This window comes from Anopheles merus, chromosome 2R (assembly GCF_017562075.2).
Source record: "Anopheles merus strain MAF chromosome 2R, AmerM5.1, whole genome shotgun sequence".
NCBI lineage: Eukaryota > Metazoa > Arthropoda > Insecta > Diptera > Culicidae > Anopheles > Anopheles merus.
This window is the reverse complement of record NC_054082.1, coordinates 21,061,433-21,077,960: the sequence shown is the minus strand read 5'-3', so window position 1 is coordinate 21,077,960 and position 16,528 is coordinate 21,061,433. Positions and strand designations below refer to the sequence as shown.

The 16,528-nt window shown below is 44.3% G+C and overlaps 2 protein-coding genes across 6 annotated transcripts in view; both read right to left on the bottom strand.

Moving 5' to 3' along the window:
• Nucleotides 1–9,592, bottom strand: part of LOC121590837 (calcium/calmodulin-dependent protein kinase kinase 1) — a 92,182-nt gene extending 82,590 nt beyond the window's left edge. For all 3 annotated transcript variants that reach the window (XM_041910883.1, XM_041910882.1, XM_041910885.1), the window contains exons 1-2: nucleotides 9,021–9,592; nucleotides 921–1,739 (exon numbers count right to left, since the gene is read on the bottom strand). The gene's annotated coding sequence lies outside the window, so the exon portion shown is untranslated. The remainder of the gene's footprint in view (nucleotides 1–920; nucleotides 1,740–9,020) is intronic.
• Nucleotides 9,593–10,292: 700 nt separating this feature from the next.
• LOC121588971 (ubiquitin-conjugating enzyme E2 G1) lies at nucleotides 10,293–15,949 on the bottom strand. 3 transcript variants are annotated; one of them, XM_041907458.1, is made up of 4 exons: nucleotides 15,842–15,949; nucleotides 14,733–15,186; nucleotides 13,410–13,512; nucleotides 10,293–12,853 (listed from the first exon to the last, which is right to left on the bottom strand). In XM_041907458.1, the coding sequence occupies exons 2-4, from the start codon at nucleotides 14,776–14,778 to the stop codon at nucleotides 12,499–12,501; spliced, it is 504 nt and encodes a 167-aa protein (XP_041763392.1). In that variant the 5' UTR covers nucleotides 14,779–15,186; nucleotides 15,842–15,949; the 3' UTR covers nucleotides 10,293–12,498. The 3 variants fall into 3 exon arrangements, with proteins under 3 accessions (XP_041763392.1, XP_041763395.1, XP_041763394.1); XM_041907461.1 differs by having other exon boundaries at nucleotides 15,777–15,942; XM_041907460.1 differs by lacking the exon at nucleotides 15,842–15,949 and adding an exon at nucleotides 15,365–15,759.
• Nucleotides 15,950–16,528: the final 579 nt, after the last annotated feature.

The following is a 16,528-nucleotide window of genomic DNA, read 5'->3' as shown; positions in this document are numbered from 1 at the left end:
ATGCAGAGCTATTTTGATTATCCTTTCAATGCGCGCGGGAAGGAAATATCAAACAAAAGCTCGGGCTCGGGATACTACCAGCAGTAAGGGTGGAAAAGCAATAAGCTGCGCTTTGCGAACGGTGGAGTGATAGTGTGGCCTATACATGTATAGGGGGAAAAAGGTAAAGGATGTTGCGCGCACAGGCAGCTGTGGAAATTGCTTGCAGCTTGGTTATAGAACATGTATGAGAAAACGGTAGACAACCATGCGCTTCAGCAGTCGATCGTATCGATCGATTTTACATTCAATTCTTCCTTTGGTTTATTCCTAAAAAATGCCTATTTCAATGATTTTCAGTGAGATGATTTTTGGTTCATTTTTTAACTTTCAAAAGTATCGGTAAGGTGGTAACTGAACCGGAAAAGAGGGTGACAAATAAAACCACCATCAAAATCCATGCAACAACCGATAATGTTGTTCAGTAAATCATCCACCCCGGCTAGGCTAAGAAGACATCGAAGCAGTTTTGTAGAATGGTTTATATCCGGAAGAGTCTAAGGAAGATTTTCGACGAAATGTGTAGCCTTTTGAAGTTTTCTCACTTTAAAGGCATTCGAGATGGGGTACCACTGACACAAGATGTAGCAAGAATTCCTGGTTTGACTATTATTGCTGAGATCTTCTCCAATCCAGTTTCATCATCCTCCACTGAGACGTCTTTGAGCAAAAGGACCTTCAGAGAAAAGGTCTAACGAATCAGCATGGAAGAAAGATGGATTGAATTGTGTTTTCTTATTGTATCACGTTTCTATTTTAAAAAGCTTACTAACCATTTTCAATCCGAACGATACGTAATAATAGCAAACAACAGGATAACAAAACCGACCGCTCCCGAAAATCACGCTCCCAACAATCTGTTCCCAGCAACATAAACTCACCTGCGCATCAATAAAGCCCGGCCTTCATCAGAATGGCTTTCACGCTCATCGCTCGATCGAAGATATTAGTCGCAAATTAGCACTTCATTTTCGCTGGCAGTTGTGTGCTGGGCAGCGAATAGCGGCGCACACTGCCGGCCCACGTTTTGCTCGGTTCGCGTATTATCACTTCCTGAACTTGGCAGACCGGCTTCTTCTTGGCTTGCGTTAGACACTTTTACTCTAGCGAATCAAACGGGGCAAACACTCACGAGTACACAGAAACCCACACACACACACATACAAACAAGAACACAGACAACACAGGAAAAACCGAGCTTCACGATATCGCGAGCTATCACTCCACGCTTACACACGCTTGCTCCATCCAAAGCCAGGCAAAGAAAAGGGCTTGCCCGTTTCAGATAAACATTGGATCAATAGATATATGCGGCACACGACGATTGCACTCACCACCGGTCGTCGTTGTTGTTGTTGTTGAGGCAGAACTGATGGCGGACCATGGTCCTGCTATCCTTGCAGCAGCGATTCGCCTGGGCTACCCCCCACACTATTCGCAATATATCGACATCGATTAGCACCGCGTGGACCGTTTGGCAGGACGTTTCTACTTTCTTTTTTTCCCCTACCTTCTATTAAACCATTCCACATACACACGATTGCACGAGGTGTAAGCAGTAGTTCCCGAATGGGGCTTTGCCCCCCCTCTATCCTTCACTAAAAACAGCTAGAACAACAACAACAACAAAAATACTGCCACACTTCTGCCGATATTCAGCACTGGCCTATTTTTGCACACGCCTCTTACAGTATTGATTGCTGAAATGGAATTAAAAAAAAACGTAGAAGCATCGTTATTAAATGGATTTATATCGACCCGCTGCGGGACACGGTATTACGATTTCCACGCAGACAATTCCTATAATTATTATTGTTTCATTTTCCAGATTGAAATCTGGATCCTTTTTCCCCAACGTTTGAACGTAGTTTAAATTATTCAACACAATCAATACCATCCCGACCGTAATTATGGATTGGAAAGGACACATCGTTTTAAAGCAACAAGCACACCACCTGTGTGGAAGCGAAATGATAACAATGTACAGTATGCACTGCTGCTGCTACTGCAGCTATTCCCACCGATACCTGGATGCATTGTATATTTAAATCATTGCTATCAGTTCCAACTCAGAACATAATTCTTCTTTTGTGTTTTCCAACCAAACAATAAACCTCTTTTTTGTGTTGATAAATTACTGTTTACAGTACGATCGCGCACTGGTTGGATAGTTTTATGTTGGCCTTTTAATATATTGATAAATCGTCAGTAAATATTTCCGATTCCTAATAGCAGAAACTTTGGTTCGGAACTCAGAACACGTGTTTCGGGGTTAGTCGACAAGAGGCTTTGGCTATGTCCCAAACTACACTATTAACTTTGAACTCCGTTTCGATAGCTCTCTGTGGTCCTAATGTCCGATACCGACTCCGCAAACGTAGGTTAAACTAGCATCCAGAGAAGAGAGCAAGAATCATCCAGGACTATCCGGAGTCAGAGTCGACTTGAGTTGGAATGACCCAAAGACGTCCGGACTTGGAGTCATTCGGAAAAAAGGATGTCCAAACAGTGATCCATCAAACTAGAGCGTTTTCAATGTGTTGTAATGAAATGCATTTAAATGGTGTTTATTTTACGCCCATCTCAACTGCAAACTAACGTACTACACTATTTCTTTCTTTCCTTGTTACTCAACTTTCCCCACTCATACATAAGGCAGATAATCGTACCTAATACATATGCTTCATTTTCAACCAAGGTTCATCATTATGTCGATCATTATCCTTTGGCACCCAAAGCCAAAGTGCTAGCGAATGGGGGAAAAACAAAACTAATCATTAGCTCAGGTCCGGCTCAAAGGTTCCCCTTGATTCCCCTTGCCCAAACAAACAAACTTTACTTCATTAGCTCCGACTCCGACTCCTCAGCGGCCACACTCAGATTAGATCGTCGCCCCTCTTCGGTGCCTAATGCGATCGTACAGAGACGCCCTCATTGCGCCCAAGTCAAGCTCAACCCCATCTTTCTGCGAAGTTTATCCTGCGAAGACGACGACGACGACGACGGTGTACACCACCTTCGATGGCAACGACGCCTGTACTAAATGCTTCATTAGCTCGTTTCGGTGCGAAACGTCACATTCGCAGAAACATTTACTCTGTGTGCGGCGTGTGAATAATGGCGAATGCTGGGCCGCATGATTTACCGCATGCACATTCTAATTATCTCCTGCTGCGGCGACCCCGAACTTTTGCGAGAGGATGGAGGGGGGGGGGCTTGGCCCTCCTCTCCAGCTGGTGTAGTAACAGTAATTACAGGATCCATGTGCCCATGTGCGACGTTACAACATGCCGCCAAATCCACTCCCCCAGCAATGTCGTTCGTTGTCCTCGTCGGCGACTAGGCTGGATAGTGATGAGTGATTAATTTCGTGGTGTCATTACAGCACGCTTGCGGAGGTACGGAGGGGCGGAAGGCCAAATGCGGACATCTTCACGTTGGCACATTTTTCGTACGTGCGCATTTTTAGCTGACTAAGAGAGATCAAACAGCAACAGCACGGCTTAAGAAGAGTAAGCGGCAATCAATTGCACCAGCGTTGCACCATAGCCTTGGGCTTTCGTTTATTCCGTTGATGAGAGGTATTTTTTTGCTAATTATTCCTTTTTTTTCCCCTCCCCCCATCAGGAGCCGTGTGTACAGATTCCGTTCGAAAAATCATTACAAGCCTTTCCAAAAAGGTAAGCTAACCTTCGTCAACCTTATTAAAATGAACGCTAATATCTCATCTTCACAGATGCGATGCAAATGAGTTGGGAATGTGGAATAAAACAAAAAAAAACGAATCTAACCTAGCTTAACTAACCCACAACTTGTCCGGTGAGATGAAACCCTTTCGAAAGTAACTGATGCCTCTGCTGAAGCTTGTTAATTTCGAACCATCATCCCCTCTGCCGGTGACACGTTTGACGAGCGAAGTTGATGAAGGAATACACACCATGACATAATACGCACCCGGTTAAGTTAAAACAAAGTCACCACTTTGGGCCCACGGGTGACAGCAGCATGGGAGTACATGCGTTGAGTCGCAGAAAATAAGTTCATTTGACTTTTTGACGTTTTGTGTTAGAAGTTTTGTGACCCCGGATAGAATGGGTCGATAAAATGGAACTATCGGCATCGTATGTGGTGTTAATAACGATGGAAAAATAAGCAATTGGGTTTGAATTTAAAAAAACAATACTAAGCAATAACATATCAGAATAAAAGTCTTTCCTGACCAAGACCAATAGGATAGGATCATGATATGCGTCTGAAGAGACTACGCCGATACGACGATCGTGCACTTCCAAGCCATCAACAAAAATACAACAATCAACTCAAGTCATCCAAAACATGCCCATATCAGGGTCCAATGTGACGCACATAATGATCGTCAAACTCAATGTAATGCTCTGAGGTAGGCATGTATAATAATGACGAATTGAATTAATTAAAAAACAATTAGCCCGTGATCGATTTTGGCCCATGATTTGGACTTTAAACAAAAATAGCGCAAAAACAAACATCCTTCTCTCTCACCAACACACCTCAGATACAATCTCAGACCGTTTGAAGCGAAACAAATCGAACACACCCTGATAAAGCACCTTGTGTGTGTGTGTATGTGTGTGGTGGGGGACTAAGCGTTTTAGGAAACCCATCAAAGTCAATCATTTTATCCGCTTAGTGCTTCAACATCCCGGCGCTCTGCAACAGGCTAAATTTGCCACCGTTCGTGTGTTGTGGTGTGTTGGGAGAAGTATTCTCTCTTTTTTTTCTGGTGGAGTATTCGCAAGAAATCCTAACGTTATCGATCATGCTACGGCAGGTAGCGTGTTTTTGTTCGCGCTAATGTAAGATTTATTGACGTCAAAAATAGATCCCACCGCAACATGGGCCGGAACAAAACAGCAGCAGCAGAAGGCACAAAAAAGGGTCGAATTGTTAGCAGGCTTTTTGTCTGTCCCACACACCCTGCAACCGCTAAAACGACCGAAAATGATTGTAATTTGTGCCATTGTAGTACTACACACTTCATTCTTTCCAAGTTTACAAGTTGATCACAATCAAAAAGCATGATGAAGCAAAACCCCACACTCACACTGGCTGCGCTGCTTGATGAAGCTCTTTTATGAATGGTTTTAAATGTGAAGTAGTGATTTGTTCTTTGTTGCGTTGTCCCTTGTAGTGATCTTGGGGGTTGTTGTTTTTTTATGTTTAACAGGATCATCTCCACACCGCCCTGAGAAAGGTCGCACAGCGGGGAAACGATTATTGTGCACCGTTAATTGCGCGATCCATGGCGCCAGTAAGCTGATCATGTAAACGCAACTTCCGCCATTGATACAGAGAGTTTTTTGTCCTAATCTTCTTACATTATAGATACGTTTTGCAGTTTTTGTTTGTTTTCATTACAGTGGCAATATAAGTGTCAGCATGAAGCTTAAGAGTCAAGCTATAATGTTTTCCCTGTTCGTTAAAGCTCAAGGTCTCCGGAATTGTTGGTCAATATGTTGGATTAACATACGAAAAAATCATTATGGTAAGGGACTACAGAGTTTGAGCCCAAATGTTCTGTCTTTTTAATCTTTTTTTGTTTGTATGTTGTTTTTTATCGTTACCCTGAATATCTCAATAACCTGTACATTAATCGGGACTTTTTTCATCATATTATCTCTACATTATGCCCTACTCTTCGTCAATATATTTGAGAAAAAGAAAATGTTTGTCTTTTGTTTTACATTATAAATGGTGACTAATTTTAATTAAAAACCCTCAATTTTTAATGCAACTCATACTCAGTCTCATAGTTAATAGTAATTTAACAGTTTTTAATTAACTTTGTGATTGCGATGATTTCATAACAAGGCAAAATTCCATACTAATGAATTATGAATCCTAAAGATTTCGAACGTTTTCTACCCTATAATGGGATTTTAAGCATAAAACAAAGCATTTGTGCCATTACAATTCCGCTCAGCACGGTAACCCAGTTCAGCCAAATGGTTCAAGACCTCAAGAGTAGTGGCCCGATCGGGCATTATGCGTTACCCCCTTTGTCAGCTGGCCCGTGTGTGTCACAGTGTTACGTGAGTTTTCGGCCTCCCTTAGTCGGCGGATTGCAGCGACTCAATTCTCTATTCATAACCATATATGTATGTGGGTAAGTATGTATATGTCCAGTGTATGATACTCTTGGCGCGGCGAGGCCGTACGTGGTTCTTCTATGCATAAATCTACGGCCGTGCATACTACGCGCCAGCCCCAACGACTCACGATTGCCGACGAGACGCCCGTGTCTTGGGCGAAGTTGATAAAGTTTAATTTTGCGCTTGAAGAAAACATTGCAGAAGGGATAGAAAATACACTTCTTTTAAACTACATTATCGTAGTAAGAAGGTGTATGTGGGTTGGTGTGAGTCTCTTCAAAACCAGCGGGAATAAGTTGCTAGGTGTACAACAGGCTCACTCTCCCCCAGCAGTTTGTCTCTCTCTCTCTTTCTCTCTCCTTGCCCTTTACCCTCTCCCCCGATTGCCTATAGATGAAGATGTATCATCATCGTATGCAAATCGTTACGCTGAAGTTGCAAGAAAGGCCGACAGGGCCCCCTGCGAACGGCGAACGCTGGAAGTTTGAAGCAGATCTGGAGATTGGATTTTCTGCTCAACCTACTTCCTGCCCAATAGAACGGCGTAATTCATTCTACACAAGCCAATCGCTTTAAATTAATGCACTTAAAAAAGTGCAACCATGCAACACCACGGTAGAAGAAGAAAAAAACGCGTCCTAAAAACTGTCACGAAACGTTTCTTCCAAAAATAAAAAGAAAAAGAAGAAAAAAAAGTACATTGGTAAGAATTCAGCCACCAGAAAATCGCAGTGCAGCGCATGATGGTGCAGCTGCAGCCCCCCCACTTCCGCTTGCAGTTTCCGCTTTTTGTGTTCGTTCCACTTAAAACACCCAGCACCGGCAAAAATGCAAAAATCTGGGTCATGCACCGATCGATTATCGTCGATGGTAGTTGTAGAAGAGCGAAGGCAGAGACGACGACGGCTGCTGGCTGCTGCTGTGCCATTCACTGTGGAAGCCAAAAGTCGATCGCTTTGCCACCTTCACCACCAATCCCGGTCGGAACCAGGCGGAAGATTGTGCTCATGCTAAAACGACCGGCAGGAGGGCACGCACACACACACACACCGGGTGAATCCTTTCACTCGAAGGGAAGCGAGCGGGAAGAGTGGCCAAACGTGTGTGTGTGTGTGTGTGTGTGTGTGTGTGTGTGTGTGTGTGTGTGTGTGTGTGTGTGTGTGTGTGTGTGTGAGTGTGCATTTGTCAATGTTATCCACTCTTTCTGGTACCGCCAAATGAAGGAAGAATGAAACAAACCCTCCCGCCCCAAAGCAAAAGAATCAAAGCAAGCATGGAGATGACGATGACAATGATGCTGCTGGGATGAACGTGAAGCAGCAGCAGCCAGTACAGGTTCCTCGCCAGCATGATGTGCTTTTCTGACATCACAACGTTGTGTGCGGCTGTGTTCGTGCCGAAAAGACGGCGTCAACTTGGTGCGCTGAATGGAGCAACACGACTAAAATGAGCATTCTATCGGCACACTTAAACGAGAACGATTAAATTAGGTCACACTTTCGGTTCTCGGTTTGCTTGCACCTACGATTCTTTGGGCTTCTTTTTTTTTCATGTCATGCTGTTGGCTCGCTGTGGGAGGCGGTACGTAGGCGATTCTGGGTGACGGAATTATGCACACACACACACACACACAATTTAATTAAGTTCCATACCACTAATTTCCGAAAATTTCAATCATGCAAAAAAAGCAAAAAAAACACGATAATTGAAAATCATTTAAGGAATATGTTACCGTTAATTAGTTTGGTGATGGCTTTGAGCCCAAGCGATGGTGCGTTATTTTGAAACATCATCATTTACGGCAGACAAAAAAGAGGGAAAACAATGTAAAATGTTGCGGCATGAGCACGCTGCCGGAACAAGGCAATAAAACAGCGGCCGGAATTCGCTCCACACCAATCTGCAGCGATGCTCGAAGAAACTGTGCGATCGAATAAGGGAGGGGGGGGGTGGGGGTAAAAATCCGGAAATTCTCAGTATTCTTCATCCGCTTCCCACGTGTAAGATGGCAGCAAGAAAAAGAAGAAAAAAACTCCAACGAAGTAAACGACATCAAGCACAGAACCAAACAACACCACAAAAGCATGCCCCCAACTCAACCGAAAGAAGTAAAGCTCAAGCACACACATACACACACACACACACACAAAAACATGTTCACAACCACTTCGACCGGCATCGAAGGCCAACATCTTGGAGGTCATCCCGCGAGCGCACCGGCACGGCGTGGCACGAATCATATGGTTTTGTTGTTGCCGCTGCTGTTGCTGCTGCTGCTGCTTCTACTTCTGCCGCTTCACAGGCACGTTGTAATGCGTCTGTTTTGTGTTGTTGCCTGTTTGCACAACTGGGCTACGTTTGCCGGTTTGCCACCATTGCACGGCCCTGTCCTCATCCATTTTCACACATTTCACGGCGAGTTTCGCGGCCACCGTTAGCTGTTGCCAGCACAGTCTCCTTCTCTTAAGCTCATCCCCGTGGTGTTTAGCAGAGATCGTATGTGTGTGGTTGCCTGTGTGTGTGTGTAAGCCACTCCACCCCTTTTCCAGTATCACCCTGAGAGCGACTTTCAAAACTTGCTGCTGTTTTGTTTTTTTACGGTTTTTAGCTACTGCTGCACCCAATTTACCCTCTTCTGCACGAAAACAATGCCCACAACATACGAAAGCGCGAACGAGCGCATACACGAGCCAAAACAACAACATCACCACCACCACCACCACACAGGCAAAGAGGCTAAACCACCTGAAGACGAACCCCCTCGCAACAAGATCGCAGCAACCACTGGAAGGAACGTTTTCGTTTCACCTCGGTCGTTTTTTTTTTTTTTTTGCTTTATTCTACACCAACCTTGCCGCCACACGCCCAGCACACCTTTTGGGGTGGCTGCTGATGCTGATGCTGCCGCTACTGCTGCTGCTGCACCCCCACTTCCGAGCGACGGGGCTGTTCTTTCGGCGTTGCTCGCAAACCACGCGGTTTCAAACACACAGCCACAGAAAAACCACAAACGGCTAACGTTTTTGCTGTTTTGGCAAAGGGCGCAGAACGGGGAGTGTTTGGCGCCGCGTTCTGTACCAGCAGTGCCAGCCGGTTTGCTTTTCTGTTTTGTGCGTCTTTCGCCCCTTTTTTCCGCACACAACAAAACAGCAAGAACGAAACAAAAACCAAAAAACCCGTTCGCACTCGCGAATATTATACACGCTGGGACGCACGCACGCACGCACGCACGCCTAAACACGGGTGAGCGCCCCGGTTGGTACGCGGTTTCGAACGTGTGGTGTTGTTTGCCGCGAAGCCAAAGCTTGTTTGTTTCGAGCGGCAGCGAGCAGCCTCCCTGGACACGACGTCGCGGCACACTAGAACGCGCGAACTACACACGATCGGGCGTGCGCACGCGTGCTTTCCATCGCACCACACGCAGCAATAGTAGCGCGCCAAAAGCCGAAGGAAAGAGATGGCAACGTGTTGCTTTGCTCCCACTACTGCCTGGCTGCTACTACGCAGCGCTGCTTCCACAAACGGCTCGACCGGAGCCGGTGCAAGAGGGAAACAAAAGCTGTTCGGCTGTTGTTTGGCTTTCTCGCTCGTTGGTAGTTTTTGCCGGGGTATATGCTATCTCTTTCTCGCGCGTGCAAGCCGGTGAATTTACGCTAGTGCTCGATCGGTCACTATAAACTGTTTCGGGGAGCTTTGCAAAACTGAAAGCACAGCGAGAATGAGGAGCTTTCAGTGGGGAGCAAGGGTTGAATTTCGAAGTGAATTGTAGTGAATTTCAAACGATTTCTTTAGTGAAATGTAACCTTTCTTTTCATTTTCTAACTAAAGATATCCGTAACTTTGTTCTCTAAAGATCGTTAAGCTAAGGAATGATGCTGTAACCCAATCTTAATGATCGTATATCCTTACATGCTATCCGGAACAGTAATATTCACATCTGCACTATTCGGAATGTATGTTTTATGTAACTTTTGAATAACTTTTCAAAATCCATATACAATTGCCTTAAAAAGAACTCGGTTAGATCCTTAAATTTCATATTAATGTATCCACCTAACGACACCGAGAGAACAGATACTGGGTAAAAATAAAGACATTTCTCCAAACTCACAACAACGGCTCTCTGCTGTATGTAGATCATCTTTATTTGTATTTTTTAATTGTTTTACAATTGTCTCACTTATGGTATCGGCCAATGCATGTGTCTCCTAAATGTTAACGCGTGAGCCCATATTCGCTCACAGTAGTTGTCCGTCACTTCACAGAGATAGTTGTAGGACACATACATAGGTGTTGGGTATTTGGGACAGGGAAAATTATAGATTATTTTTTCCTTTGTAAAACTGTATTTGAACTAACTGTAAACGCAAAAGGAACGTACTGATCATACACAAAAACTGAACACAAAATGAATGAAAATACAATACATCTTTAGCACTCACTTCTGAATCAGTCTGAGTGCTCGATCGTTCTTTTATGCTGTAGCCATTGGGTTTATTATTGTTATGCTGTTTTTATGTGTTTTTTGCTAGTTTTTCTATTACTTCACTACTCTTACACAGGCTTAGATGCACGATCTTTGCCCAACACTCATCACTTCGGTATCAATAATCTCACCCACCCACTGCGTAACTCGTTTGCCGATACCTTTTTTTTCCTTTCCTATTCCTACCTAAGCTGCCTTTATTATTTTTATTTCTAAACTTCAATCATCGTTGCTATCCTGCCGTTTGAGTGCATCATCTGGCCGGCTTAGTATTGCATTATTCGCACGTGTGTCTGAAACACAATACATCTTATTTCCTCAGTATGATTAAATGTAGCTGTTGATTCGTATTGCGTTGCGTAGTTATTTTAAATCAGTACGGGATAATGGTCTACCGCATCTAGAAATAAGGTAATACGTCAGCTCCTAGGTCGCATGTATCATAGTAACTGCCACGTGTTTACAAGCCTAATCATGTTCAGGATTCATCATGGTGTTTTGCCTATCCTGAACGACCCTGCTGGCTGCTGCTGTCAGTCTACATTCCCACACTGACCACCACTGCACGTCCAGACCAGAGCAGAGTGCACGTTGACCGCCGGGGCTCCTTAGTTATTTAGGTGCAAATACGTTAGGTAGAATCGAGCAATCGAATCAAAAAGGTTGGGTGATCTTGTAAAACAGGGCTATTTACAACGTAGAAACGTGACGGGAGCTCATTCAAATTAATTTCTTTTTAGGAAAGAGGAAAGCACGTAGATTTTTGAGCCGGGTTTACACACACAGTAAGCACAATAAAGCGGATAGATTCGTTGATTATGCAGGGCTTTCCTTATTTGTCGGCCTTTCCGGATCGCTCATTGAGGAAATTACACACAATCCAGAATTAAGATGATTTTGCGTTGTTTTGCTTTTCATCGCATTATCATCTCTAATTCTCTTTCCCGTTCCTCGCGCAATTGTAATAAGTTGTTGTAGTAGTTTTAAGTTCCTGAGTATCAAATGTTCGTCGTCCTCAACCCCCCGTAAAGTATACACCACTGCTCAGTTTGTGTTGTTTTGCTGCAAAAAGGCGCTATCATTTTTTTAAAGATACAATAATAACGCTCAGTTCGTTAGGGGATTGCGTCTGAAGGTAGCTTTGAATCCCGTGTCAGTCACTTTTGCGAAATGTTCACGACGCAAGCATATACGTAGATAGCCGAAATAAAGCATAAAAGTAACACACAGAGCCGTGATCGGCGATTCATGCGCAACGCTTGGCTTATAATTCGCATCTGTGCTTAACATTGTGTTCAGCTGCAAAATGTGAAGCATGCTCTCCTCGCTCAATCACAGTCCATACAACTTCACATTTTATTAGCAGCGTTTCTGGAGACGCAAGGAGGGCCATACAAAAGGGGCTGTTTAAACTTTACTGGTACAGATCACCTTCATCCATCACACTACGGAGTTTCTTTCCGTTAACTCACACAACCAGCGTGACAGGCACGACGACCACGCCAAACAAAAAAGCGTTCGTGTTTTCCTGATAGTATACTTTCTTTTGTGAAAAAAAGGTTTCGACGTTGATCAATACGTGTGTGTGTGTGTGTGTGTGTGTGTGCAGTTGTAGTAGCGAACCGTCATAGTACGAGAAGGTAAATATAGCGACACTGGCAACAGTAAGAGATACCGGTAGGTGATAGTGGGATAGAAGAATAATGGTGACACTAGTAGTAGACGTGATAGCGATACTTGATCCTTCAATGCCTTTCTTTCGTTCATTTTAGGTAAGTGTAATCCGTACATTAATTAATTAATAAATATAAGACAATTTAAAAAAAAGTATTATAAATGCTACTAACAATCTTCCTGACTCTTCCGAACACACCGGGCTACCTTTCGCTTAAATTCCGGATACGCCTCTCGCCACTCCTTCGCCGCGTCCACGTTCGCCGGCGACTCGTCGTTCGGGTCGGCCAGCATCGAGATGACCGATATTAGAATCGTCTCGACCGTGTGCACCGGAAGCCAGCGCTCCGATGCCTTCTCGTAGCCCCACTTGTCATCGCCCGGCTCGTGCAGGATGCTGATGCAAACGTCACCATTGCGGTCGATGTTCGGGTGCCAGATCTCTGTGACGAACTTCATGCGCGGCGGTCTCAACGGATACTCCTTCGGGAAGTGGAGGTGTGCCTTGAAGAATCCGCCCTCGCTAAAAAGTAAATGGGGTAAGTTTACGTTAAATATTTGCTGCCTAAATCGTCTGAAACGTGCAATGATAAGAAACGAAGAATTCTGAATGATACAATGGGTTAGACACGTTGTTAGACATTCATGCAGGCAGGATCTGATTGAACAGATTTTTGCTCACACACAGACCATGAACTAAGATGGTGGTTCTATGTCTGTCTCATTCACAAGCACGAAGATTGAAAAAAAGAAAACAGTTTTATACATTTGATGAATTGTAATCATTCGCTCTCAGTGCCCCACAGAATTCGAAACGTCTAGCAGGACGGTTTAAGCAAAGATGCAGGTTAATGTCCCTCATTGTTAGCACACCTGCATTCGGCGTCTCCATGCCAAGTGCTTTCTGATGAGGTTAGTTTACAAATGTTACAGGTAGTCGGGCGATCAATGCGATAAGCCAAACACAATTTCACACATTTGCATGCGCAGCACTCTCTTCTAGATTAGTTCAATCGAAATAGCTTCTTTTGTTTTTGAAAACGATAGGAAAAGTACATTTTAATTTATGAATTACTTACTATAGAGTATCTGGAGGTCCAATGATGAGTACTTCCCATCTGAAGATGTCATTGTCGTCGATCAGACCGGCTGAAAATCCTTCCACAGGATTTTTGCTCAGCTCTACAAAGATAGAACAATCGTAAAAATGATAAGAAAACAATTAGAATCGTAATACTTTTGCTTGCAGCCGCTTTCACTTCCGCACTGATTGTAATGTTTCACAATATTTCGTAATTTCTAACCGCAATTTTGGAATCATTGGAATCCCATTCAATTAGTTCAATTCGTATTCAACATTAAATTTCGTACCTTAAGCACGCCAAGCGATGCAAATGAAAAGAAAATCCATTGCCACATTTCAGTTCGCATCAACTCAATTAACTTCCAACCTCCTCCATCCCATTCAGGGGTTTTAGTGCGACTTATCTTTTCATTCATTTTGTGCGTCCATTTCACTTTCACAAAGGTTACACAGAGTGTAGCAACAACAACTACAAAAAAAGGAACATTCCCACTTTTGCCCCTCTGACCCTGGCTGCGGGGAGCAGGTCGCGAAAACAAAGAGACTTCAACCAAAATATGCATACGGTACGGAGAAGAGCAACTGCTGATGGTTCGTTCGCTCAAGAGATGAACCAGAAACACGAACGAACACATTACAATGTTTTAATCAATTAGAAGATTTTACATTACAGAACGCAGCCGTCGTGCATGCGAAAGGAAACGAAGGTGGTTTTGCCACCGAGAACATGCCGACAGAACGGTACTTTCCCCTCTGACAAAGTTCAACGACGTACGGCAGCAGCAGCAGCAGCCATACGCACGCGTCCCTTCGCCCCCCCCCCCCCCCCCCCCAACACCCTCGCAGTCTCACTAACCCCTCGCTCTGCGACACAATTGCTCTCGCTCGCATGGGCGACAAACACCTGGTGTGTGGCGAGTGACGGCTAGGGAAGTGAAGGCAGGCAAAAGGGTGACAACAGCAAGAAGCCCCACTGCTGCTCGTCCGGGAACATCTGCACCCGTACCCGGCCGCAAATAAAATAAATACAACATGATAATATGTGCTTATCGATTTCGCAGTGCAAAAAGACTATCGTCCGGTGCGCGTGTACCCTCTCAGTCCTCCCCGGACCATGAATGGTTCACCAATAATCATTACACCGGCACATCCACACAAACCAGCCATTTAAACACACACGCACACACACACACACAGAGACAGACAAAAAAAGCAAGGACGTCGGCAAGGACCTTCCTCCGTCTGGGACAGCCTCGGCGCTTTTCGCATTGCCCTATGACCCCCCCCCCCCTCTCTTTCTCTGACCTCTCCTACTTACCCGCCAGTTGTTTCTTAAGCAGCAGGGACGACTGAGGTTCTGACATTGGACGTCCGGGATGTTGGGGTTGAAGAACTTCCCCACTCAGTCAGCCGATCGGTCGGGTTGGACGAGATGCGACGTGCACGCTGTATGTCGCGGACAGATCTTTGGCCCTGCCGTCGACGTTGAAGTAGTAGCAGCTATTGCAGATATACGGGGTTTTTTGTTGCCAATTTTCGATTGCTGTCGAGAGGAAGCCGCGTACTTCGTTGCCTCTTTGTCTTGCTTCGCTATTTCTCCCTCTTTTGCTTACAGCTGGTGGCTTGAATTTTTTCTCACCACTTTGCTCCGCGCTTCCAACAGCACACACACACACACACTAACACACACGTACACACACGCACACCAGGTTCCTCTTCCTTTGTGTTCGTTCCGCACGTTTTACGATTCGTGCGATGTTCCAAACAAACTCCTGTTGAAATTAGATGAAAATTAATGTTTCGTTTTCAATATCCTGCAAAAATATGCCTCTTCCCGATATTGTACACGGTGCGCCTCTGTATCGTGCGGATGTGTGAAAATGCTCCAAAATTACCGGTTCATTTTCTTCGTCCTCTCTGTCTCTAGCTGTCCCTTTCGTGCCTACTTACACGTTCTCGCTCGCCCTGTCTCTATCACGCTCTATCTTTCTCTGGTCCTCTCTATCTGCTCCGCTTTCTGCTGCTGCTGCTGCTGCTGCTATTTGCGAGTTAGCAAAAATCTATTTCATTTTCGATTTTGACAGGCTTATAATTAATTATCGCCTCGTGCACATGCAGTGCCCAGCTCGCGGAAAGCAGACGGAGCAAATCATTAGGTTTTAATTCAGTTTCTAGATGCTTCTCTGCAATGAAACTGCTCTTGCTTGTGCACAAAATGTAGCAACAATCGGCAAGCCGCTATAGCCCGATTTCAAGCAGGGTGAGAGAGCGTTTCGGACCAGCACCATCCGGAAGCCAAATTATGTCAAATTAATCAATGAATGGCCTGATGATGGAACCGCAGACGGTGAAAGAAACGCACCAACTATCGGACGCACGTGCACGAACCACCAGGATGGATGTAGAAAATAGAGAAAAATCACGTACTTTTCGCTTAACTCCAACTCCAATTCGCTGTTCTGTATGATGAGTACGCAGTCCTGTATCTGGCAAACACAAAACGGAAGTGAAGCAATTCTGACAGCAGTGCTGCGAAAGCGATTCCCACACTGCTGCTCACAGCCGTCCGCACACTGGGCAGTGAGCGAGCGAAATTGGCCAAAATGATGAGCAAAAGTTGCTGTTTTGTTTTGTATGATTTTTTGCAAAGAACAGATGGATTAACAAAACTGTAGTACAAATCAAATTTGACAAATTTGATCAATACGACGGATAAATGTTGTGCAATGAATGAGTTAAGAAATGAGCAATTGTGCAAGTTTGTCGAATTTGAAAATAATATTTTTAACTCCTATTTTGTCCACTTCAAGGCACATTCAAGATAACCGGAAGAGCATGCCCGGGTTGCCAGCTACTGTAAAACATTTTGAATTTACCGGCATATATCACTATTCAGCATAGAATCGGAAACTTTTCTTCTAATTTATTAATTTTATGAAAACGATTGCAATTAAAATAATGTTTTACATTGTTTTTCGTTATTCAGTACTACAGTTTGCCCAGTGTTAATTAACCAAAGAACAAAACTAACCCCTAACAATTTGTTAATTATGATGCGCAGTACGGGAACGAAATGTTCAATTCATACCGAGATGATGTGATATCCATTTTGTT